At 36.8% G+C, this 26122-nt stretch overlaps 3 protein-coding genes and 1 pseudogene across 4 annotated transcripts; 2 read left to right on the top strand and 2 right to left on the bottom strand.

Annotated features, from left to right (window-relative positions):
* Positions 1–381, bottom strand: part of LOC107685166 (PR domain zinc finger protein 8-like) — a 3520-nt pseudogene extending 3139 nt beyond the window's left edge.
* A 2313-nt stretch (positions 382–2694) lies between these two features.
* On the top strand, positions 2695–13294 carry LOC107685134 (anthrax toxin receptor 2-like). Of its 2 annotated transcripts, XM_016481646.1 has the most exons (19): positions 2695–3068; positions 3345–3416; positions 3826–3897; positions 4008–4089; positions 4182–4286; positions 4850–4918; positions 5671–5751; positions 5836–5896; positions 7139–7237; positions 7539–7608; positions 8042–8120; positions 9344–9439; positions 9539–9589; positions 9674–9769; positions 9852–10025; positions 10138–10218; positions 10322–10331; positions 12873–12939; positions 13024–13294. In XM_016481646.1, the coding sequence occupies exons 1-19, from the start codon at positions 2932–2934 to the stop codon at positions 13061–13063; spliced, it is 1542 nt and encodes a 513-aa protein (XP_016337132.1). In that variant the 5' UTR covers positions 2695–2931; the 3' UTR covers positions 13064–13294. The 2 variants fall into 2 exon arrangements, with proteins under 2 accessions (XP_016337132.1, XP_016337133.1); XM_016481647.1 differs by lacking the exon at positions 10322–10331 and having other exon boundaries at positions 13024–13103.
* A 1143-nt stretch (positions 13295–14437) lies between these two features.
* LOC107685136 (progestin and adipoQ receptor family member 3-like) lies at positions 14438–18413 on the top strand. The gene is made up of 6 exons (XM_016481649.1): positions 14438–14579; positions 16064–16262; positions 16335–16497; positions 16591–16746; positions 17956–18153; positions 18278–18413. Exons 2-6 carry the CDS (start codon positions 16078–16080, stop codon positions 18410–18412), a joined length of 837 nt encoding a protein of 278 aa, XP_016337135.1. The 5' UTR covers positions 14438–14579; positions 16064–16077; the 3' UTR covers position 18413.
* A 2317-nt stretch (positions 18414–20730) lies between these two features.
* Positions 20731–26116, bottom strand: LOC107685135 (annexin A3-like). Its single transcript, XM_016481648.1, has 13 exons — positions 26102–26116; positions 25912–25959; positions 25734–25821; positions 25492–25586; positions 25290–25403; positions 25089–25179; positions 24894–24973; positions 24740–24796; positions 23942–24035; positions 23674–23769; positions 23453–23511; positions 23181–23303; positions 20731–21716 (listed from the first exon to the last, which is right to left on the bottom strand). The coding sequence occupies exons 1-13, from the start codon at positions 26114–26116 to the stop codon at positions 21654–21656; spliced, it is 1023 nt and encodes a 340-aa protein (XP_016337134.1). The 3' UTR covers positions 20731–21653.
* Positions 26117–26122: the final 6 nt, after the last annotated feature.

Raw genomic sequence — 26122 nt, 5'->3', positions numbered from 1 at the left:
TATTAATGTGCTTTCGCGCTACAATAATGCGCTCTCGACATTTGTCAGTAAAATAACGCCATAGCCCCGGTCTATAAGTCATTATAGCGCGCACATTACCTGCAGCATATTAGGCGGTCTCTCGTCTGTCCGAGCACTTGCAGGCGATGAAAGCGATGCTGTCACAGAGGGAGGTGTGTGTTAGAGCGCATGGACCGAGCACAGCTCCTGCAGGCACGGCTCGAGAGGTGCTGATGCTGCTCAGCGCAGCCGCTGCGTCCAGCAGAAAACGCGCTCTTCCCTCTGGACCCTGAGACAACACTTTGAAATTCACTTTCTGTGGTTTTAAATAGAGTTTTAACTATCATCATAAACGCATCTTACCATTTTAATCTTAAGCATAGGCTATAAGATCCTCTCCGTTGAGTCGGTGTCTTGGAGTGAGTTGGATGCTCTGAGCGATGATTTCTAAATTACGAACGCAATCATTTATCTGCGGGAAACAATGACGAGACTCCTCCCCCAAACCTCCTGACCCGTCCTGCTCCCTCTGTGCTCTTATCCCTAATATGAATCGTGCAGTGTGAACTTTCGTGCATTACTTTTATATTAACAGCAGTGCGCTCAGGCGAGAATCATCACTGACCAGTGTTATGACTGCAGGCTATATGAGCCTTCACATACAGGCCTATCTATCTATCTATCTATCTATCTATGCAGTGACTTTTGATTATGAATGAAAAGGTGTTTTCTGCAATGCGCTGCCTTTCAAATCCCCTGGGGCCTCATGTTTAAAACTTTAAGTAGATTTCATCCTAAATGTGTGCATACACACATTTCCATGCCCATTTTGTGCGTGTGCAACGTTTATACATCAGGCACCTGGTTATTAAATTTCAACTAATTGTTCTAGTCTGTGGGCTTCCTAAAAAGTCAATTACAATCTACAATCTACCAATCTACCATATATATATATATATATATATATATAAGGTATCAATTTGATTTACTGCAATGTTGACTTTCCATGTTGCAGACAAGCACATTAAACATGTTTCATAACAGTGCCAAAATCATTGTTGGCATAACATGTCTGATTAAATCATCTGAAAAACATATTTACATTATTTAAAAACCTATTTTCAAATGGTTAATTTTCCAATGTACTATTTATAGTTTCTGACCTCTGACCTTTGTGAAGTGTTTAAATACTGTCTTACACCTGTACCACCAAGGGTCCAGTGATGTCTATGGGCCACAGACTCACTGCTGTGATGGCATGCAAGGGATCTGCAACTAAATTTAAGCTTTTAAACTTTTTATATTTTGCTTTAAGTTCAATTGTTCCAATACTTATGCTCACATCAGATAGAGGATGAAACTCTAAAAGTTCTTTCCTTTTTATTTGGTAAGACATGCATGTGTTGAAACAGCTAAATGTGACATATACTTAAACAAAGCAAATTTGTCTTTACTGTCCCAATACTTATGGAGGGCACTATATATATATAGAGAGAGAGAGAGAGAGAGAGAGAGAGAGAGAGAGAGGACACCAGGGACTAAGTTAATAAGAAAATGAAAACAAGACTCTATTACCAAAACAATGTTTTTAAATATTAAATTTGTATATTCAGTGTGCCAGTCAATTTTTAGGTTCCAGAAATTATTTTTCTCTATAATTTGTCCTCTGTGAAACGGACATGAGAACAATGTTGGAAAAAGATATTTAGAGAACATTTTTATTTTGCATTTTGTATGCATACTAGTGCCTGCATTTAATAGGCGTTTAATGGAAATCAGTTTTCAGGTCCAGAAATCTTCCATGTGAACCAAACTTTGCACAAAGATTTGTTCAAACTTTCTCAACCATGGTATGAACGATATTAAAGAATGATTTGATATACTGTTTTACTTTACACAATATGTGCGCAAACATGGCCAAAAATGTCTTTTGCTATTATAATCAATATATCTATTAATTGTCTCTAATTTGCATATTAATGTGTTCTTTGGGCAACATGTAATTTAAAAAAAGGATAATAATGAGAGGAATACCGTAGCAACATTTTCATATAAAATCTCATATTTCATAGAATTGATATAATTTCTTTCCCTATCCACTTATTATGTCTACCTAAAATGCATGATAAGCATAGTATGTCCTGGTGTCCACATGTATTGATGCATGTCTCACAACAGAAAGTCATATTCTGCTTTGAAACCCCACTAAAGTTGTCCTGAGATATTCATTTATGTTAAACAATTTGAAAATGAGTCCGATTTAAATGAGAATTACAAAATATTATACTATTTCCACAAGAGTGCTGAATTTAGTCATAAAGTGAATGTATGCAATTTTTAAAGACCAAGGAGAGGGAGTTGTCCTGATGAAACCTCCAAACATTTGGTATCTCTGAAAAGCCTAGAATGTGTACAGGATATCCAGACTTACATTTATAGCGATTTTAGTCTAGTCATGTCACAACATTTTAATATACTTTAAAAATTAAAAATAAATAAAAAAATATATGTATTATAATTCTACATTAATATAATAACAGTTATCTAAAATTATGTCAAAAGTACAATTTAAATATTATTCAAGGATCTAATTGTAGGAATGACCCATATGGCCAGCATCCTTTTGCTATTGTTGTCCCTACTCTTTTTATGTAGCTACAGGAGCGCAACTACACATTAAGCGCATGCGCACGGAATGCGTAAACCGGACCCGCTTTGAATAAAAAAGAAAACTTTACGGAATTAAATTAATCTGGACATGGATTTTTGAAAACGGGAGAAAGCGAATGACAGTTCCCGGAGACCGCAGCAGGAGTGGCTTTTAAAGGCTGTTTATTGCTCGGTGGTGCGCTCCGTCCACGCGCGTCAACTGCGTTTCTATCACTGGATTCGACGTGTTCCCATACAAACAACGTGCATCACTTGACAGGAATGAAAGGAGACAGCGATCATGCCTTTAAAGCGACTTGGGTCCTCCAACTTTTCTGCATCTCTCTCCTGACTTCCTTTGGGAAAGGAGAAGATGGGTCCTGCCATGGAGCCTTTGATTTGTATTTTGTGTTGGATCGGTGAGTTTAGTTTAACAGCGTTTCATTGGCTCTGTATGTCTATAGGCTGATGTATGTTTATGAAACGTGCAAACACATGCGCACACACCTCTCTCTCACTTTCTTTCGGCGCGTACTTATCTGAAATATTATCAATAAAAATAATAACTCCAGTGAGCTCATTATTAGTTCTGGTATTTTTAGGTAGTCTACAGTTTTTTTTTCTACATAGCTCTCAGGAGCCCTTATATGGCCCTGTTTATCTTGTAAAGCAGCAAATGTTCACCATCATTCTAGGTCAGGCAGTGTTTCTGACAACTGGATGGAGATCTATGGATTTGTGGAACAACTTACTAATCGTTTTGTAAGGTAAGAAACTACAAGTTTTTTATAACCAACTAACAAATAACAAAAGCTATTGAAGGGGTTATAGAGTTTCAGCACTCCCACACTCGAAGTCTTGTCTGACCACTTGTGTGAGTCTCAAGCTCTTGCACATGTGTGGAACTAAATATAAACGTAATTTTAGATTACTATGTTTAACTTCAGTCTGTGTCAAATGTATGTTTGGATTAGTGTGTGGTATGGTGACCTAGTTAATGCAAGTTAGGGCACAATGGTCAACCTCAAATAGTGTCACGGTTGTAATTTACACCAACCACTGCACTGCTATAAAGTTATATATCAGACTCTTTCAGAAAACCTATCATTTCTGTTACCCACCCAGAGAGTAAATTTGATTTTACAATTCATAACTGATTATTTCTACTTCCTTTAGCCCGAAAATGAGAGTGTCCTTCATAGTCTTTTCCTCTAGTGCAGAAGTAGTCTTGCCTCTCACTGGAGACAGGTGAGATTTCATTCAGTCTATTTTGAGTTGCACTGTAGTATTTTTAGTATAAATCCTACTGTAACACAAACAAAAAAGTATAAAGCTGGTGTGTTTGCCTGGGTGTTTAGGGCAGCTATTGATAGTGGTCTGCAGAGTTTGAGCAAGATCAGACCTGCTGGTGATACCTACATGCATGAGGGGTTAAGAAAGGTAAGTGGATGATATATTATCACCAAAAGCATGTATTGCATATTTTTTTCTCCTATGTATTTCAGAGATCATAACAAATAAAAACATTTTAGGTATTAAAAAAAATGACTACCCAGGGCGCAAGAGCATCCAGCATCATTATTGCACTGACTGATGGGAAGCTGGAGGTTTATCTACATGACCTTGCTGTGAAAGAGGTAAAGCACAAAGGGATCTCATTATAATATTACCGCCCCTTAATCTGTAAGTTTACACCCACGCGCTGTCATTTAGATTTCACAACGGTGTACCAGTTCTAATGCCATGGCGAAAGTTTGAGCAAAACATGCTAACTGTTCTGACTTTCTCTGCACAGACGAGCACAGAACACTATTTAGATCTAAAATAAACATGCGATTTATTTCGTAGCAGTTTACCTTCACAGACATAACCGACTGTTTTTGTAACTCATGTGTGTTTTTAAAGTCAACTTCTGTGTGAATGAGTACTCACAACACATTCTGGGGACACCAGAGACTTATATTACATATTGTAAAAAGGGGCATAATATGTCTCCTTTATTACTGCATAACCAATGGCAGTATTTATTACATGGAAACAATTACATATTTGAACTGAGATGAAAAAAAAACTGTATGTTGAGGTACTTAATAACTTCCACCTTACAGTTTTAACATGTTCTGGGTTTATTATTGTTTTTAATATTATGCATATTAATTTTTAATAAAGTATTTAATGAATTCCCCATTCGCTTTCTCAGGCTGATCAGGCTAGGCAGTACGGTGCACGAGTATATTGTGTTGGTGTGAAGGACTTTGATGCAAACCAGGTAAGACTTTTCAGCAGGGAGATGGAACCTGCTGTAGCCTAAATATTAAAGACATACAATTTTCATCTATTGGATAATAAAATGGATGGAAAATCCCATAGTAGACTTATATTGTAAAATATATCTAGAGACTACAATATATAAACTTGGATGTGGACTCTTTTGACTTGGATCATTAAGCAATCAGCTAGAAACCATACAAAAATATCCTTATAAACACTTGGCAACCACATAACATCCTGGCAACCACCTTGAACACCCTAGCAACTGCATATCAACGTGCTAAAATTCACTCTGAACCCCAGAGCAACACCTTGGCAGCCACCCACACCATCTTAGCATCATTGGTGCATTTCACACTGGCGAGCAAAACAAAATTTCTTCAGAAAATGTGAAAAATATATTTTCTAACATTGCTTTGTCTGAATCTATTGTAGTTCATTAGTGTATCACTGTCACGGGAATGTTGTTGTCATGACGATATTGTTTTTTTCATGTGCATTAGTAACAGCATTAGTGTAACAGAGGGATCCTTTATATTGACGTTAGTGGATGTGCTTGTCCGGGCAGGATAATGAGAGTAATTGCATTCTGCAGAGAACATATCCGGCCCATTTTACATTAGAAAGAGATTGATTCTGGCTTGGGAAAAGGTAGCAAGATTGCTTCAGAAATTGGCAGCTTCAGCGATGTGAGATTCTGAAGAGAAAAAAATTCTGACATGATATGCCAGATTTAATATGTTTCCATAGCTTATAGATATTGCAGACAGCAAAGATCAAGTGTTTCCTGTTGTGGATGGATTCCAGGCCCTCAAAACCATTGTAAATTCGGTGAGGCTTAGCACAAACAAAGATTGCTATGCTTGCATGCGGTTTGTATGCTGCCTTGTAATTGACTTGCATTTGTGTTTACAGATTTTAAAGAAGTCCTGTGTAGAGATTTTTAACCTTGAGCCCTCCAGCATTTGCGTCAATGGTACGTCTAAGGCCGCATTTAAATTACATGGTTTTCCTCCCTGCATGTGGCACATATCGGATATGACCCACGAACGTGTAAGCAGGAAAAAAGCACATGGATTCCGATATTCGTTGAAATAAATCTGATATAAATCAGATATGTCCATTTGCATATGCCATGTAAGCGAACAGATCGGATATTCCAGGGTTGCCAGGTCTCCGAAACAAATCCCAATTGCTATTCAAAACTCTACCCTTTTCTGGGCAGTGTTGCCAAGTCTGCGGTTTTCTTGCGGAAATGGGCTGCTTATACACAGTGTCTACACCGGACGCGAGGTGCACGACAAATCACAGACAGTAAATTGATGCCTCTTTCTATTTATGACGTACTGACACAAAGTACAAATGATTTTTAATGGTCACTTTGCCGCGTCCAGTGTAGATTGCCTTTACGGTGCATTCACATGAGGCGTCGGCGTTAACGCTTCTCATTTACTTTGAATGGGTGACGTCATGCGTTGCCGAACTGAATTGTGGACCCATTGCGTTGCGCTTCTGGTGTTGCTCGTGGCAGAAGTTGAAAAACTTTCAACTTTTCAAGCGCCAATGTAGGCATCAGCCAATCAGATCACCTTATGCAAATACCCTAGCGCAGACACTAGCCAATCACGTTCATGCAACACCAGAAAAGTAATGTGATTGGCTGTTCTCACTATGACGGTCACGTCAGCACCAAGCTTCAAAAACGCTTTCCGTCAAGCATCGACGCCCCGTGTCAATGTAGCAGTTGCAGCGCGACACGACAACTGTCTGTCCAGTGTAGATACAGTGTTACGCTGTTGCCGTGGGTTGTTTTTTAGTTTGCATGTTAAAGCAATCTTCTCCTCCCCCCAAAATGCGATTTTGAGGGAGAGGACCCCCACAGGGAGGGGAAAACCACAGAAAAACTGACTGGGTTAGTTTTGGGCTAGTTTTGATAAGCAATTGGCTGGTTTTGTTTCGTAGACCTGGCAACCCTGTTTCTAGGTCAACGTCTAACGTGGGTTGTTTCACCAAGCGTATAGCATAAATGCAGATATTGGATATGGGTCACTTTTAAAAGATGTAAGCTGATTGTCCAAAAAATTGGATAGAGTCAACCAATCAGAATTGGGCATCAAGACCTGCAGTGTAAATGCAGCCTAAAAGGTCCATGTAAACCCAATTTTATCCATTTGAACTAATGATCATGACTAATTTAAGTGTAAACACTGTGTTTTAGAAACATTCAACATTGTTTTGCGAGGAAGGGGATTCACGCAGGGAAGAACCTCAGATGGTGTGGTCTGCACATTATCTGTCAATCAACAGGATCCTTACAGTAAGCCATTCAATGCATTCCTTCTATTATAAAACATATCCACAAAGATACGCCTTACAAAACAAGCCATATAATTCACCTCCCCATTTAGCAAATGAATAAGTGCCACAGTAAGCCACAATGTTATTATTTTTTGTTAGCAAGAGAGATCCTAAGTTCTGCGTGGCCTCGAGGCTCTTGCTCTTTTTTTTTTTAGCCGATGGGGAAGTTTCATGCAGCCACATCCTTAAATAATGCCTCTGTGTTTCAGCCTGTGTTTGGCATTTTACGGCAGTCTCATGCTGCTCTCTCTTCCTTCTAGATGAGAAGCCGAGTGCAGTGAAGGATAATTACGTGCTGTGTCCAGCTCCAGTGCTGACCGAGGTTGGACAGTAAGTGGCATTGGACCAGCTTCAGTTGGAGAACAGTGGCTCTCCATTCAGAGCCACAGCTGTTACAAGCCGACATGCAAAGGGAACGAGTTCATCATTTTTTCCTGGGTGTTTTTATCTCAGTTTCTGTTTATAGCTTAGCTAATAGACAACTGATAAGGAGCAGGCTCAGTGCAGGGCTGAAACAAAGCAGCGTGTGTGATGGCAGCACATTTTTGTTTGCCGTAGGGCACTGCCTTAAAGAGACATGCAAAATGACTCAATGGTTGCTTTTCATCATGGCCAAGTTTGAAACAGATGGAAGAAACTTTTCAAGAGACATTCATCTTGTTGTTTTAAAAAGAATACTTTAGCACAGCGCTGTTGGTCTTATGAACTATGCTCCGTCTTTGGCATTTAATCATATAATAGCGGACTTTCCCTCTCTCAACAGCTCCCTCGATGTGCTCATTAGTCTGAATAATGGCCAGTCTTTCATTTCAAGTCCAATCACAATATATGCCACCACATGTGTAAGTACACAATACATTTCTTAACAAACCAACTTTAATAATACATAAGTTTACTAAGAAGGTCAGTAAATATCACAATAATATATATATATATATATATATATACTATTATTGTATTTTTGTAATATTTGAGTAAACATTTATTTTTTTACGTTTTAATTATTTTATGCGCTTTTATTTTTATTAGATTTAGATTTTTTATTTCAGTTTAAAGGAACACTCCACTATTTTATCTCGTTCACAAATGACCAAAGAGTTTCTATATTTTTCCTATTTAAAACTTGACTCTTCTGTAGTTACATCGTGTACTAAGACCGACGGAAAATGAAAAGTTGCGATTTTCTAGGCCGATATGGCTAGGAACTATACTCTCATTCCGGTGTAATAATCAAGGAACTTTGCTGCCGTACCATGGGTGCAGCAGACACAATGATATTACGCAGCGCTGAAAATAGGCTTATTGGAAGTTACCTAGCTGGGACTATTTTCAGGTGCTGCATAATATCATTGCGGTCTAATCAGATTCAATGATCTATGCTAAGCTAAGCTAAAAGTGCTACCGCCAGACCCGGAGATCGGCTGAATGGATTTGAAAACGGTAAAACTCAACTGTTTAACTCTAGGGAAGTTGGAAAATTTGCCTATTTTCAAAAATAGTGGCGTGTTCCTTTAAGTAATTTTAGTATTTAAATTTCTGATTTTCTTTTAAATTTTCCCCATGTAATATTTATTTTTAAATATATTTCAGATATATTTCAATTATATATAATAATGTTTTGAAACGAAGGCTTTTCTGCTCACCAAGGCTGCATTTATTTGATCCAAAACATAGCAAAAATGGTAATAGTGTGATATATTATTACAATTTAAAAGAGCTGTTTTCTATTTGAATATATTTTAAAATGTAATGTATTTCTGTGATGCAAAGCTGAATTTTCAGCATCATTACTCCAGTCCTCAGTGTCACATGATCCTTCAGAAACCATTCTAATATGCTGATTTGCTGCTCAAGAAGCATTTCTGATTGATTATTATGTTGAAAACAATTGCGTCATTTTTGTTTTTCCAGGATTCTTTGATGAATTTAACTGAAATAGAAAGCTTTTGTAAGATTTTAAATATATTTACTGTCACTTTTGATCAAATCAATGCATCCTTTCTGAATAAAATTGTACACAACTTTTATGATTATAAATCAAACATATTTTTTAAATTTCTTATAGTCTGATGGGATAGTGATAGTGATTGTCATCCTGATGCTGCTGGTGTTATTGGGTCTAATTGTGCTCTGGTGGTTCTGGCCTCTCTGCTGCACTGTGGTGAGTGCTACAGATACACATCTTATGTTATTTTCCACAAATGTGTATATTAGTGAGATATTACTATTTATAAGTGCTGTTTTTCTCCTCCTATGACAGGTAATCAGGGATCCACCTCCATCTCGCCCTCCGCCTCCATGCCCAATACCTGTAAGTACACTACATCAGGGCTTGAAAGAAATGTTAATTTGCAGAACTGCCCATTTCTTAAAATGCTTGGTACATATCTTATAGGAACCTGAGGAGGACCCTCTGCCGAAGAAGAAATGGCCTACAGTGGATGCGTCTTATTACGGTGCCAGAGGGCCTGGTGGCATCACCCCGATGGAGGTAACGCGATAATCCAACGCCATCCAAAAGAACATAGAACAAAAGTTTTATGGATATACGCTGAAGCTCACAGCATCCACAGGTTCGCTGGGGTGAGAAGGGCTCTACAGAGGAAGGGGCGCGGTTAGCGAAAGCTAAAAATGCTGTGGTCACAATGCCAGAGGAGGAGTTTGAAGAGCCGGTAAAAAGACCCCCACCCAGACCACCACCAACATATCAGGCCCCAGTCCCAGACAAATGGTACACGCCCATTAAAGTAAGTTTCCTGTCAACACTTTGGCTTTTTATTGCTGGACTGTGCTAACGTATGTATTTTTAAAAATACTGTTGTGCTTCTGTGTATTTTTCTGTAATGTGAATGTTTTTAGGGGCGTTTTGATGCTGTGTTAGCATTGCTGCGTAGACAATACGACAGAGTTGCTATCATGAGACCCACAGCAAATGACAAGGTACGGTGGCCTTGGTTTATGCAATCTGTATATTATTATAAACAACAAGAAAGGAGCTTTTGTTTTGTATCAATAAAGAAATTAATTTTTTCATGTTTTTTAGATTCATTCAGGTAAAGAAAACAGTAAATTGATGAGTTGTGAAGACATACATGGAACGCTATACACAGGGAACAACAAATTTGTGTCATATAAATAGCACTCCACCTACAAAGACATCACTGTACACTTAGTTCTCTACTGCTTTTAATTAAATTTGGTGTATGTTACTAAGCTAATAGCGTGAGACTATAACAAGCATAAAAATACTTAACAGAAATTTTAAGTGAAATTGTATATATTTACATTTTTTTTGTTGATACTTTGCATTTATACTTAGTATTTATATTTATATGTATATTTTTAATGGTAATTTCTCTCAGATTGATTTTTTTCACAGTGCATTAAGGGATTGCTCTTTTTGTAAAGCAGTCTGCAATTTGGCAAAAGGAGGTACAGTATCTTAGACAAGTCTACATTAATTCGGATTCAGAAGGTGTTTTCATTTAAAAAACGCTGTCCGTCTATACCAGTATTTTAAAGCATTTTCCGAAAGTTTCTCGTCCCCACACTTAAATGTTAGAAAATGCTTAAATCATCTTATTGTTTGTGCATAAAATGTAATAAAAGCGCACTGAGATGATACTGACAGATCAGGCATAATAAAGATTTCATGGCATTCTTCTGGCACAATCATTTTATTAGCAAAATATCCAAAATCACCACTTACTGCTGCGTCCAGGTTGCACTCAATCACCATTATATGTTTGGTCTAAATGCAACTGCCATGTTTTGCCACAGGACGGCAATTGCGAGTACATTTTCTGTCATATTTGCAGGAATGTAATATAAAGATTTTACAAAGTAACATTTATCTTTAGCAACACTGTGAAAGTGAACAGCACATAGCTGGCAAATGCCCGTATAACCATAGAAATCTATAGGTACAATATGCATCACGATTAAAAGTGCGTCATGGTTTTCAAATACCTTTCATTTTCATAGTCCACACTACAATGCAAAGGTGTTTTGGAGCGTCTTCAAAAAGTTCTGTTTCCGCAGGACAAAAACGGCATCTCTGTGGTGGAAAGCCAAAACATAGAGAACTAGATGTGTTTTAAAATCTCTCCGGATTAATGTAAACGTAGCCTTAGATGGTAGCATAATGTTGCTGCTGATCTGGTCAGGAGCCTATGATGCTTATGTAGAAATCTTACTAGGCTGTAGAACAGAACCATTGTGTTGCTCATACAACAACTTAGTTCAGTCCCTCGTTTGGTCCGCTGAAAAGGCTCATTAGCACTAATAAGCCTATGATGCTTATGTAGAAATCTTACTAGGCTGTAGAACAGAGCCATTGTGTTGCTCATACAACAACTTAGTTCAGTCCCTCGTTTGGTCCGCTGAAAAGGCTCATTAGCACTAATCAGCTGCACAAACGAGGCTGACAGCCCTGTCACAGACAGACCAGATCACACTCTCGTCATACATCTCATTATGGTGGTACATCTGTGTGCGGTGCTCCGACTGGTCATGAACTGACCCTCAAACACACACTCATCAGAGAGGAGTCGTCACTATTACACTCATTAGGTTGACCTGACTGTCAGAGTTCAAGTTGTCATGATGTCAGCAGTGTCGAGAGTGACCTCTGACCTCTCACTGATTGCACCGTCACACTTAGTTTGAGTTTAACTGAACGTCCTTCGAGGCACAATGAGAATATTGTTGAAATGTTTGACTATGGGCTGTAGTAGATCTTTGCACAAATAGTTCATTAATTCTTTTACTAAAATTCTTATTTTTTTCTTAAAAGACAAGAAATAGATGTAAAGAAAAATCAAATAATAATAATTACAGGGTTATGTAATATTATGTAATGTTATATTAGTATATTATTATTTATTTTTTTTTACATTTTTTCTTATATTATTACTTGTTTCCTAAATTATTATTATAGCAATGCCATTGCAACGCAGTGGCAGGATTTTCATAGACGAGCTCCACTCATTTTCTTCAGAAAATGTGAAAAATATTTTGTATAAAATATTGTTGAGCATGTTTTTTCATGCCAAAGATTCACACTGGCTGTAAATAGAGCTTAATTATTAATACTGGTACCTGTTCTACATTCATGGTACCAGATCTGTCCAAACAGGGTTTGTCAAGCATTAGTGTTGCTTGATCAACCTGCCTGACCTCCATCATTCCTGCTTCCTTACCACCAATTAAAATTAAACCTCCTCTCAATTGAACTCAATTACTCCAAATTATCAGCGTGACAAAATATTGTCAAAACAATACATTTTTTTACCATATGAGTAGCATTAAAAAAATCCAGTGTGGATGATTTAGCATGAGTTTTGAGTTAATGTGATATGGACTAGTCAGTGAATAGTGGAAGAAAGATCTTTCACCGCAGTCTCAAAATGAGGGCATAGCTAGTAACATGAGGGGATTTGATTTGTCATATTTCACAATTCATAAGAGATAATGGGGTAAAGAGATCATTGAGATGAGTGTGATTGTAAGAGGTGGTGGTGGGATAGTCGGTCCTCCATTATGGATCTGTAATGTAGAGTAACATCCTGCTTTTTTGGGTTTTTGTCTTTCAGGGGCGCTGCATCAAATTCACCCGGGTTCAGAGTCATTAACCAAACACAAAGTGTCCTTTACTTTAAAGTGAGTTCTCATCAATTTTAAGATACTATTTGGAAAGGCCAGAAATTTTGATGTAGGATTGACAATATAAATGTCACTTTTCAGGTACGTTCAGACAAGGATTGGGGAATCCACAGCTGTATGAACTGTACTTCTGAATTAAAACCTTTGAGTTTTAAATCTTAATGTATAAATCTATCCTGCTGATTTTTTTCTGCATGTCTTTGAATATGGTTTTTTAACTTTAACAATTAATTTTTTTTGAAGGTTTTCTAGTTACAAATCAATACAGTGCCTTCTTGTGAGTGTATTATGAATGGGTTTGTCAAGGAAAGAAAATGTAAATTATCATAATTTCATCATTATTAGTAAAGGTGTTAATTATCCCGTGAATTCATGGAGATTTGTATTTAATTATTTGTTCTTATATTTATTTATAACAATTTGATTTAATCAATAGATTACATGTGTGGCATTGTTTGTTAATGAAGTAAGTGGCATATAAATCCATTAAATAAATTATAGTAGTTCACTTATAATTTTTGTGGAAACTGTGACACATTACAATTCAACAGTTAACAGTAATATATATATATATATAATCAATTAAAACTTTTATTCTGAAAGGATGCATGAAATTGATCAAAAGTGACAGAAAAACATTTATAATGTTACAAAAGATTATTGTTGTATTTCAAGTTATTTTGAATGTTCTTTTCATCAAAGAATACTGAAGCAAATATGTTATGATTTCCACAAAAGTATTAAGCAGCAGAAACTTAACTCTATAAAAACTTTATATCAATACAAAGAACAATTAGAATATATCAATAATAAGAACAAGTAAGTTCAAATAATAATTGAGCAGCAAATCAGCATATTAGAATGATTTCTGGAGGATCATGTGTCTCTTTTCAGGCAGGCTACATTAAATTCATCAGTGGCATTGTGACATTGTTTGTTAATGAAGTAAATGGCATCTAAATCCATTCAAATAAATGTTATTAGTTCACTTGTGAGCGTTTATGATTTAATGATTGTTAGTCTTTGAAACGTAACAACCTGTATTACCTTAAAAATGAAATGTCAAATGGTTAATTTATGAGTTGATACTATGAACAATAAATTCTTGACATGATTACTCAAATGGTCTGACAGAATATGTGATTATATGGAGATTAACGCCTGACAGTGAAAGATCACAGTTAGGCAGGGATTGGTATGAAACAATTAACAGACTGTATAATGTCTGATTATAGCATTTTACAATGTCTGGATATTCCAAATTATAATCTTAATCTCTTACATTATGAGAGATAATTTTGCTGAAAAGTAAAAGGGCTATTGAGAATCAGACACGTTATTTAACTATAAAAAAATTATATACGAAATGTTAATTTTATGTCACGTTTTTTTTATTTATTATTGTTTAATTTCTTTGCATAAAATGCTTTTTTCCATCAAATAAAACCATCATTCATGAAGCGCGAGTGACGCGCCGTCGCGTCGTGTGTCTGTCGCAGGATTTTTATGTCACGCACTCGCTTCTTTAGCTTTTAGCTGGACGGCTAACATCAACATGATGCTCATATTCTGATATTAAGCAGAAATCAAGGAACAGACAGGGCTGAATGGGATAGACGGCAGGCCTTTGCCTGGAGGTGAGGGGTTTGCCGTACTTACACTGAGATCTAATGGATTTAAAAGCCTAATCTAATCCTCGTTAGAGCGCAGCTAGCTGCTCCACATCAGCGGCACAAACAAAACATTTATGCATGTTCGAATCTGTAGTGCGATAAACGGCAATGTATTGCTTGTTTGGTTGTGTTTATGATATAATAGCTTTCAGGAAAATACAGACTTTTGTATTTGAATGTATCTTACCAGCCATAGATGTCAATATATGAAAAGCTATTTAAACTCGAACAGGAGCACAATGTGTCCTAGTTTAAATCTAGACCGTTATCTCTAGGGCTTTTTGTTGGAGCTGGTTTTAGGCTTAAATGCTTTTATGCGCATTTTGAAGTATCGCATCAGAATCGAGAGATGGAAACGCTGAATTTCGAATAAAACAAAGTTTTTACGCTCGCTGGAGGTGGATTTTGACTTGCGCGGAAAAGGGTTAATGCGAATAATGGGAGATGGAAATGCATTTTGCGAATAAATTCCTCCAAGCGCATCAAAACAAGTCATGTGACTTTGCGCTATGGGACGGCATAACCTGACTAACCAGCGGACAGATCTCATTCACAGCTTCTGAAATGTGGTTTTGGTCATTCGGAAATGCCCGAGCAAAGTCTGCCATCAAAGTATTTCTGAATAATTGCCTCCCTGAAATGTCTTACACGACTGCGTTCCCAAACAGCAGCATCCACCTCCGAAAGCAATGACCGCATTCATTGCGTTTCGTCTGCTCGCTCTGAGGCGCAAATCATTTATTATAATTTATATGAAAATTATTATGCTGTTTTGAACTTACTATTTGAGTTCGTTTACTGGATCCTTGGACTTTGCAGGAGTTTACCGGTTTAAAATGATGTGATCGCAAAAGCCTGCTTCTTTTAGTTTTAAGATATTATTTTCGTTCTAAAGTACTGATTCAAATTAGTAATCAATCATTAATTATTATTCTACTACTCCGCGCGCCTCCCCTGACATGCTCTCGCGCCCCACACACTCCGCTTGCATTCATTCACGTGATTGGTCGAGATGAGAGGTGATCCCGCCTGGGTAGTGTGATTTATATAGTGTCCTTTCTAATCATAGTGTGGGATCATATAATCACCCAGACCCTGACGCTTTTACTCGCGAGTACCGGTGTTGTGCCGAATTCTGCACCCCTGCCAGATTATGCACCCCCTCGTTGAAGTCGCTACCTGATTTCCTAATCCCAGCCCCACACCTAACCCTAAACCTACCAATACTAGGGGGTGCATAATCTGGCAGGGTGCAAATTTCGGCACTACAACGGCAACATGTCAGAAGTGCCGGTACACACAAAAAAGTGCAGGTTACTTTTAAAGGCTAAAATATAGAAGTGTACCGGCCCACTTCAAGCACTGTGTGCATAGGGAGCTCGCTCTTTTGAGACCGCCATAGTGTTTTATTGAAACGAATGAGACATGCATCTGCTTTGCTCCTCCAGCCACATGAACCAAGATGCCTCAGAACATCCTCAAGAGCACTCATTACATTGAGCTGGGCAGTTATCAGTACTGGCCTGTGCTTGTGCCGAGAGGGATTCGATTATACACCTATGAACAGATCCCAGTGTTTCTGAAGGAGAATCCGTACATCACAGATGGATACAGAGCACACCTGCCATCCAAACTGTGCCTCAAAAGGTGTGTTTCTTTCCCTTTTGATAGTGTAGATGTGTCGCCGTTCGTTTACTCATTATTTCTCATATCCCACAGCATATTCATTCTGTCCAATGAGACGGTGAACATCTGGAGTCATCTGCTTGGGTTCCTGCTGTTCTTCTCGCTGGGAGTGAATGACATGGCCACAGTCCTGCCGTCTGCGGGGGCGTCACAAGAGGACTATGTCATTTATTCAATAGGACTGTTTTGTTTTCAGGTAATACATAAAATGAGCGGTGGGAAATTTTACCTATACAAATAAGTGTTACATATGAATTAATGGGTTTTTCTTTTTGTATTCTATGGTCAGGTTTGCATGCTGTGCTCTGTGGGCTATCACTTGTTCTGCTGTCATCGCTCGGAGAAGACGTGTCGCCGCTGGCTTGCTCTGGACTATGCTGGAATATCTGTGGGGATTTTGGGATGTTATGTGCCTGGAGTCTTCTATGCCTTCTACTGCAACAGTGTATGACAGATGTGTTTTATAAGAGCGGACTTGAAGTATGAGGATTGATGGTTTCTTTTTACAGCTTTATTTTAATGTATTTGTATTTTTTATTTAAATGTTTTATTGTATGTATTAAATTAAAATTACATTTTATTTATTAAAAGGTTTTTGTGTGTTCTTGAAAGACACAACGGCTGCATTTATTTGATAAAAAAACTGTTAGAACAGTAATATTGTGAAATATAATTACACTTTAAAGTAGCTGTTTTCTATGTGAATATATTTGAAAATGAACATTATTCCTGTGATCAAAGCATCATTAAGCATCATTTCAGCATCATTACTCCAGTCTTCAGTGTCACATGATCCTCCAGAAATCATTCTAATATACTGATTTAGTGCTCAAGAAACATTTCTTATTTCTGCTTAATATTTTTGTGAAAACTGATACACTACAATTCAAAAGTTAGCGGTACGATTTTGTTTAAAAAAAAAAAGTAAACTTTTATTCTGAAAGGATGCATTAAAGTGATCAAAAGTGACAGTAAAACATATTGTTACAAAAGATTATTGTTGTATTTCAAGTTATTTTGAATTTTATTTTCATCAAAGAATACTGAAGGAAATATGTTATGGCTTCCATAACCGTATGAGCAGCAGATACTGCTTTTCTGTAAAAAAAAACGTTATAGTTCTGATAATAATAAGAACAATTAAGTTCCAATAATAATTGAGCAGTAAATCAGCATATTAGAATGATTTCTGGAGGATCATGTGACACTGAAGACTGGAGTAATGATGCTGAACATTCAGCTTTGATCACAGAAATAAATTACATTTTAAAATATATTCACACAGAAAACAGTTATTTTAAGTTGTAACATTTCAGAATATTACTGCTTTTACTGCATTTTTAATCAGATAAATGCAGCCTTGGTGAACTTAAGAGTCTTCTTTCAAAAACATTAAAAAAAAATTATTCCAAACTTTCAAACGGTAGTGTATATATTATACATATTTATTTGTACTTATTCATAAATATATTAAGTTCTTAAAGAAATAATTAAAGAAAGAGTCTGTAGTAAGATCATGTTTTGCTTGTACATGGCTTTAAAAGCTTGGTTTATGTAGATATGGTTATCTGATTTAAGTATGAATATAGATTTGAGTATCAATCAATTTTTTGATATCCTTTGCGGATGTAGTAACACATGACATTTGTTTCAGTTTTGGAGGCAGGTGTACCTGCTGACGGTGCTGGCGCTCATCTTGGCTGTGTTTGTGGCTCAGATTCATCCGCTCTACCTCACACAGCAGTGGAAGAAACTGCGCTCTGTCATGTTCTGCTCTGTGGCCGGATACGGCATCATCCCAGCCTGCCACTGGGTCTGGATCAATGGAGGATTTGACTCTGAAATCGTAAAGGTGATATATCTGCTTGTTGCATCATGTATTATTGGAGACACTGTGAGGAGGGAAATAGCAATATATCACTTCTACCAGTGAAGGTTGTGCTATTATTAATACCGAACACTTTATCTCTTTGCAGGTGTTTTTTCCTCGAGTCATGATCATGTATTTGATTGCCGCCTCAGCATTCCTTTTCTACGTCAGTAAAATCCCAGAACGATACTTTCCAGGTGAATTGTCTATTCTAAATTGCTGTATTTTATTAAAGGAATAGTTCACCCCAAAATAAAAATTTGCTGAAAATGTCAGGACATCCAAGATGTAGATGAGTTTGTTTCTTCATCAGATGTACAAGCGTGACAGATATACATTTGTTTCTTCATCAAAACAGATTGAGAGAAATTTAGCATTATATCACTTGCTTACCAATGGAAATCCTCTGCAGTGAATGGGTGCCGTCAGAATGAGAGTCCAAATAGCTGATAAAAACATCACAATAATCCACAAGTAATCCACACCGCTCCAGTTAATCAATTAACATCTTGTGAAGCCAAAAGCTGCGTATATGTAAGAAACAAATCCATCAAGGTGTTTTAACTGCATATTTCTCTCCTGATTCAGATGCAGTATTATGGATAGAGGACTTGTATTTTAGCCAGAAGCAATGATTTGAAGTTAAAAACGTCTTGATGGTTAGGCATTATTTTAAGTTGTGCTAATAGAATCAAACAATGAAACTTTTACCTCTCATTTGCCTTTGAACACCCTACTGTAGGGTTACGTGCAATGAAAATCACGTTTCATGCAATCAGTTGAGTTTGTCTGCCTGAACAAATGTTTCATACATATTCTCTGCTGGATATCGAGTGTCTTTGTCTGTTACTTTATGTATTTTGTTTTTTATTGAGCCTTTTCCCCGTTGTATCATTGGAGTTGTGAAACTGTATGCTGTTAATATGTTGCCTCACTTCTCTGGAATGTCCTTAATTGAAATGCTCTTAACTATCACTGTTCTGTGACTGATGAATTCTATGATAGAGGGTAATACTGTAATTTTGCGATTTTTAAAAGATATTTGTTTGGTAAAGGGAGTTGTTTTGATGTATTAAACACATTTGAGTTCATGTGTAAAGCAGCACTGGGAACTGGGCATTTAAATGACCAAGAAAGCATTACTTCAGTATTTTATGTGAACAATGGGTCAAAATCACTATATTTGCACTGAATTGATTATGAACATATATCGAAAAAACCTTTTGTGTTAATGTTTCTCTAGCTCATCTTTTTATAACTTCTGTTGGTGGTTTGATTTTCTCTATTTGATTATTTGGAATAATATAAACTGCCTGAATTAATATCTGAATGGTGAAACTGAATAAAAAAATTAATGTTTGAACCCGTTGTGTGTATTTTAGTCGTCAAAAGTAAATTCGTCAGGGTCCCTTCCAGCTGTTATTTCCAGGTTTTCTGCTTTGTTTGAAGCTATTTTGTTGTTACCTCTGAAATGTCAGTTACCTTATTTAGTGAACAAAATATTTAATGTAGAAAATCGTGCCGTGGAACTGGCAGGAAATCATTATTCCGTCATGGAGTGTGAATCATTATTCCTCACACTCCGTGCACGTTTTTATAAAGTAATATTTAAAACACTCAAGACATAAGCATATTTCCAGTACAATTAATTTGTAACATTTCTAGTAAAAAAAAAAAAAAGTATTAAAACGTTTCGTAGCCTAAGTCAAAACTTCAATTCACTCCAAATGTTGAGTTGTTGAACGATTCAGTCGAACTCGTGAAAGAATCGGTTCAATAGACTCGAAACCAACAGAACGAATCCGACTTCCCTGTACAATTGAATCTCAGAAGAACTGTATTCGGTATACTCTATTTTACAAGTTATTGCTTAAATATCGTAATCTTTCAGGACAATGAGTGTTTTTCTGTATGCCATTTTAAAGTTGACCTTGTTCCATGCCTTTAATCCCTTAATGATGCCAAATGTCTCACGTTATGGATTTATGACATAATAAAAGAGCTGAATTGTCTTAATCGTATTCTGAAATCTGTTTTAATCCTACTGTTTTGTTCTACTCTAGTGGCATTAGGGATTTTCCAGGGCATTGTTCTTTTCCTGTCTGAAGACTAACTGAAAAGAGACAATGTGGTTTAGAAGTCAGGTTTTCTTTTACTTAAAGGGATAGTTCACCCAAAAATGAAAATTCTGTCATCATTTACTCGCCCTCAGGTTGTTCCAACCCTGTATGAGTTGCTTTCTAATGTTGAACACAAAAGAAGATATTTTGAAGATTGCTGGTAATCAAACAGTTGGTGGTTGCCATTGACTTCCATAGTATTTTTTTCCTACTATGGAAGTCAATGGCAACCACCAACTGTTTGATTACCAGCAATCTTCAAAATATCTTCTTTTGTGTTCAACATAAGAAAGCAACTCATACAGGGTTGGAACGAAATGAGGGCGAGTAAATGATGACAGAATTTTCATTTTTGGGTGAACTATCCCTTTAAGTAATAACAGCTGTATATTATGAACAGTAATTAAGATGATCTGTAGACTGCAGACTGTTTTTACACATGCTCATGTTTAATTAGGACATGAATTTCAATAAAAATCCAAATTACAGTATGTAAAATCAGTTTTCATTGCATAAACAGTTATTTGCTGCTCATAATATTTCATCTTGCTTTATTACCAAGTGTAATATTAGCACATTCTCAAGCTATATCACATGAGAATGATTTTCCCTCATACAAAATCATACTTCAGGGCCTCAAATCACTTCACAATCTGTCGTTGTGACCTTACAGGTGCTCCATAGCAAATTAAAACACGTTTCCAAGTCTTATCAGTGGTGCTTGTTGGTGAAAGCGGCTAAGAATCTTTTGTGGGTTTTAGCAGCATCTGCAAACATCACTTTCTCATGACAATCTGCATTGTTTTGGGGGATTAGATACCGTATTCATAATTTCCAAATGAGGATGAAAGTCTAATTTCTGCAGCAGAATTATGACCAAAAGTCATCCTACTTCTGGTTTTATACTTATAAGGGAGTGACAAGGCAAAATGAGCAGTCACGTAAATGCTTGTCCCACTGAAATCCCAAGAGATTTTAATTGTTGACCAATTTGCTACCAAATACATGTACTGCCACCTGCTGCATCAGGAACAAAACTACACATTGAAGACCATCTCAAAACGCAAAATGGCATGGAAAAAATGTCAGCTATTCATTCACTATGTAGACATAATGTGTAATAAAAATTTGACAAATTAAAGTGTAGTTTCTGATTCTAAAAATATTTTGTGTTATACTAGGGTTATTCTAAAACCAAGTATACAAGTTATCTATGATTAAAAAAAAATCAAGCTAGTTCAAAAATACATTTCATAAAGCTCTTCTGATTTATTAATAGTATTGTAATTGTAATAAAAATTATATTTGGACATTCACATTATAGCACTTCAGCGGTGATGAATTCTTTGGCAGTGGATACATTCATTTTCCATCTTCACCACAGATCTTCAGCAGGGTTTGACAAAAATCCCCTGACGTTTCAGACTACAATAAAGATATAAAAAGGACATCATTAATGTGACTACTGACATTAAACCTCATACTGCACTTGCTAAATATTGAGAACCTTTATTTATTTATTATTTAGAAATATATTGATTATCTTTGTTAAAAGGACTTGTTTTAGTGTGGCAAAAATGAAGAGACTTGAGGGCAATAGCAACTTCATAGTAAACTAGGAACAGTAATGTATGGAAAGGGAACAAACAAAGAAACATGACTGCTTTAAAGCAGCAGATTTGTTATTACAATGGGCTTGTCAGGTCACAGTGCAAAGCGTGTTTGATGGTCTAGAGAGTATGTAGAGGCACACACGGTCCAAAGAATGCTGCAGTACAATGTTAAACTCTCATGTGTTTTCCCATTTGGTTTTATGCTGAACCTCAAGACAAATCGGCACGACTTTGGATGTTGTCATGCAGTCAACTGAATTAACTAAATTAAATTTATGAACCTCTTCAAGATGCATCAACCACATGCAAGTCCTCTGGGAAGATCCTACTATACGTGTTCAGAAGTCATCATCTTTACGAGTGACTTTGTTCAGAAAACAATGGACTAGCTTTCAAATTTAGGCTAATTCTTCCTTTTTCACTTTTTGACAAAGATGGGATGCTTTTTGGCTTTTTTTGTAAGCAAACTGAAAAGTAAAGGATGTGCATTAGTGTGCAACTCATGCTTTTCTATGCATTTTACAATTCTTGTGCAGCCACAGAGAATGATGGGAAATGTTTCCCATCATTAACCTCTTAAACCCGCCAAGTGAGCAGTGAATTCTGACCAGCTGTATCACTATTCTTTATTAACAGAGCACACAATTCATGTAAACTAAACAGTCAACACAATTAAAACTGAATTAGTTATCCTCCATCATTATTTTTTCACTGACACGCCCCAACTCAGATAAAGAAAATCCAGCCTCCCTCTGGTAATCACAACATTACAGTGGTGTTCATGTGAACTCAGTTTGAAAATATGATGATAAACACATGACTTGGAGGCAGTTATAGCCAAAAGAGCACACACACACAAGGCCCTTCCTACAGGGTGGGGCTAATCACCAGTCCTGCCCACTGAAAATGTCAATCATTTCATCTGCAGATCACTATCAGACACTGGTCAAGGTTACTCCCTACCTCACACTTTAACCAGAGCCGTTCAGCTATTACTGAAGGTGTACATCAGAAAATGCAACAGGGTCTTGTTACAATCACATTAATAGAAGCAGAAAAGGATTTTGAACAAAGCCTTAGAATCTAGATTTTCAAGTTTAATGGAGTATGTTTTACAAGATAATACTAGTTGAGTCTTTCTACTTCAAAATTTCACATTTAATTCAATGTGTTACTTGACAATTCTTTGTGAAGTTTACCAGCACAAGCAATTTCCTGGCAAATGTTTCTACACCACATTTTTTCAGTAGACAAGTTCTCATTTAATACTTCTTACCTCAATGTCAGAGTATAAAGAAGTGCCAAAGAGCTTCTTATATTCTGCCTTGATGTCCTGCAGATCAACCTCTGAACGGCTCACTATGATTCTAGTTAAGGTAGATTCAGTGGTACCAGCACCCTGAAAAAAATACAAATGTTTCTTATTCAAAAAAAGTCTGCTTATAGAGTCATTGCAGAATCATGTTTCACAGTTTTAGACATTTCACTGTACATCATTTTTGTAATATGACAAAATAGGGGAAGTGAATACAGAAAAACAGTTCTGACCTTCATGTTTTTATACAGACGCTCTGCGAGGTATGATGAGACGCTCTTCACACATTTCACTAAAGCAGTCATTTTCAATGAGATTTTTCAAGTAGAAAATGAAGCATGAAACAAAATAATATAAAAAATTAATTACATCTAAAAAAATTCAAATTAAATTGTACACTTTTAAAAGTACTTATAAGGAATAGCAATTGCCTTAACAAACACTTAATAATCACCTATCGCCACCAGAATCTCCTCCAGTCTTCCAGACACCTCTCGTTCAATGCTTTCCTGAAGAGTCTTTCCGCTCAGACTCTTATACTCAACCAGAGCTGAGAGATAAAGATTGAAACACATTTCACACACAGGAACACTGATCATCACTCAGTGGTTTTAAAACTACAGTTCCGTACAGTTCTTATACATTAAGTTTACAGTTCTTTCAGAATTATTACAAAATAGTATAGAAAATGAGGGATATGAAACTAAGCCAGCAGATGGTACTTTGTCTGAGCTGAGGAACGCTCCTGTGGCAGAGGATGTCAATAAACTTGCTCTCGTCTGTTCCCCACGTTTTCTCTCCTGCCTCGTACAAGACCTGCACAGTGGGAATAATAGAAGAAGAATTTTGGTAAGAATGTTAAACTCTATGAACAAAAACACAATGGAAGTCAATGGGATCTTCTTTCATGTTCTGCAGAAGAAATACAAAGTTCTGTCATGAAACTCTAGATGGCGCAGGCCAGTAGGTTCTAACTTAAATCTAATATTATCGCATCATTATTCACATGGCGCAGCTGATTGGTTTCTTTTCACATCAGCAGCCAATGAGCTTGCTGCTCAACATTCAAATACTAGGCTAGTGCTTGCTGTAGCAGTTGCAGTGCGCTTCAGAAACCCTCCACCTTCCCCAGCTCCACCTGTATAGGTCTGCTACAGGGTAATTTCATGTATGTTATGCATCGGCAGTAGCAAGTCTCGGTACTTGCTCTGCCACAGCAGCTGCATAGCAGAGCTATACCGCCAAGACCAAACACATTAACACTGCCATGTATATTACCATGCTAAACTCTTCAAGAGTTGTCATGACAGAAAGAAACTCATACAAGTTTGGAATGACATGATGGTGAATAAATAATAAAAGACTTTTCATTTTTGGTTGGACTGTCCCTTTAATACACAGGCATACATGCGCAGAATAACTGAAGTATGTTTAGTTTTTTCATTCGATTCTTTTAGCAGAGTTTGATTGTACTTATGTATACACTTAATAAAACATCAGCAATAGTGTTTTCACTTCACCTTGGCATCCTCTTTAGCTTTTGCCATGTCGACATTTGTACTTTCATCCCTCTTGCCCTTTTAGTTAGAAAGACCAACATATTGTAAGTGAGACAGCTGCATCGCTCATTTGAATGAATTTAAATAAATAAATAAAAAACTGATTTGACTGAACCTCAGCGAGGATCAACAAGGTCTTTTCAAAGTCCCCTGACACTTCAGATTTCAGGTCGTGAATTAGAGCTCTTCCAGTTTCTGGAAAACAGACAGCATTTAAATGAGATCCAAGAGTCAAAGAACCATAACAATGTTGTGAAAGATATTTTTAAGGTGATAAAAAATGAAATAAGTAACAATAAAAGATACAAACCAGCCAAATATGCATCACACATAGCCTTGATTTGATGGTTGGAGCGTGATGCAAATAGTTCTATCAAAATGCTTTCGGTTGTACCGGCACCCTGTGATCAAACTCAATGTGTTTACAACTTCAGTGACTCAATCTTGGTTCAATTCCAAATAAAGACATTTAAACTATTAGCAGTCAAAAAGAAAATTCATTGTGTTGTACCTTTATAGCCTGTATAAACTCTTGGCAGTCAAACTTAGCAGGAGGAGTGATCAGGGCCACCAAAATATCTTCAAAATGTCCATTTGTATCACCTTCCAAGGCATCGCAAAGAGTCTAAGATGAACAACATATGCATGTTTTTAAATGTCAGACAACATTCAACAGTTAGTTCAACATGTGTACAGGTAATATGGTATTTTACCCTCCCAGTGGCATCCTGATAAGCTTTACAGATCAGCTGGCGCTGGGCATTGCTTCTTTGCGTCAGAATGTCAATAAGAGTCTTTTCAGTAGTGCCTGAGGAATTACAAATGCAAACACACAGTTCCTCATTGTGACATAAAGTCAACAGCCAGCAAACAGAAAGCAACAGGATTTCAACATCTCAGTTGGATGTGTGCAGTGTAAGTGCACTAAAAGTCCACACCCATGTTAGTGACTTACCAATGCCTTCAATGGCTTTCCTTAAAGCGGCAGCATCCTCGCTTGGATTAAAGCCCGGCTTCTCCTTAATGGTGCCACGTACTGTTGACTTAGTAAAACATGGATTATGTTGATATTTAAACCTGTTTAACCTACTATATAAAATGTATGACTGTATAAAACCACTGTACAATCTTACATTTACAGTCAAAGAGGAGGGGGACTCCAGGAGGAGATCCAAATCATCCTGCAAATGAAACAGAAAGTACTAAATCTTCTGAAAAGTTATTATCTTAAGTAAACAACACTTTCAGAGCAAGAAATGTAAATGTAGATTGACTTTATCCTGAAATGGTTAAAGTAAAATGGAAATAAACAACTGTACTGACCCATACAGAAGACATTCCTGC

This window comes from Sinocyclocheilus anshuiensis, unplaced genomic scaffold, assembly GCF_001515605.1.
Source record: "Sinocyclocheilus anshuiensis isolate Anshui unplaced genomic scaffold, SAMN03320099.WGS_v1.1 scaffold914, whole genome shotgun sequence".
NCBI lineage: Eukaryota > Metazoa > Chordata > Actinopteri > Cypriniformes > Cyprinidae > Sinocyclocheilus > Sinocyclocheilus anshuiensis.
The sequence above is the reverse complement of the archived record's forward strand: the minus strand, read 5'-3'. Positions and strand labels throughout refer to the sequence as shown.

Bases quoted from the DNA above. Each gene is read 5' to 3' on its own strand.
- LOC107685134 (XM_016481646.1), top strand. From the start codon at position 2,932: ATGAAAGGAGACAGCGATCATGCCTTTAAAGCGACTTGGGTCCTCCAA. The intron at 3,417-3,825 runs GTAAGAAACTAC...TACTTCCTTTAG, and splicing joins CTTACTAATCGTTTTGTAAG to CCCGAAAATGAGAGTGTCCT. The intron at 5,897-7,138 runs GTACGTCTAAGG...ACTGTGTTTTAG, and splicing joins CTCCAGCATTTGCGTCAATG to AAACATTCAACATTGTTTTG.
- LOC107685136 (XM_016481649.1), top strand. From the start codon at position 16,078: ATGCCTCAGAACATCCTCAAGAGCACTCATTACATTGAGCTGGGCAGT. The intron at 16,747-17,955 runs GTATGACAGATG...CATTTGTTTCAG, and splicing joins ATGCCTTCTACTGCAACAGT to TTTTGGAGGCAGGTGTACCT. The intron at 18,154-18,277 runs GTGATATATCTG...ATCTCTTTGCAG, and splicing joins TTGACTCTGAAATCGTAAAG to GTGTTTTTTCCTCGAGTCAT.
- LOC107685135 (XM_016481648.1), bottom strand. The intron at 25,822-25,911 runs GTAAGATTGTAC...TGTTTTACTAAG, and splicing joins CCTCCTCTTTGACTGTAAAT to TCAACAGTACGTGGCACCAT. The intron at 25,404-25,491 runs GTAAAATACCAT...TGTTCATCTTAG, and splicing joins ATCAGGATGCCACTGGGAGG to ACTCTTTGCGATGCCTTGGA.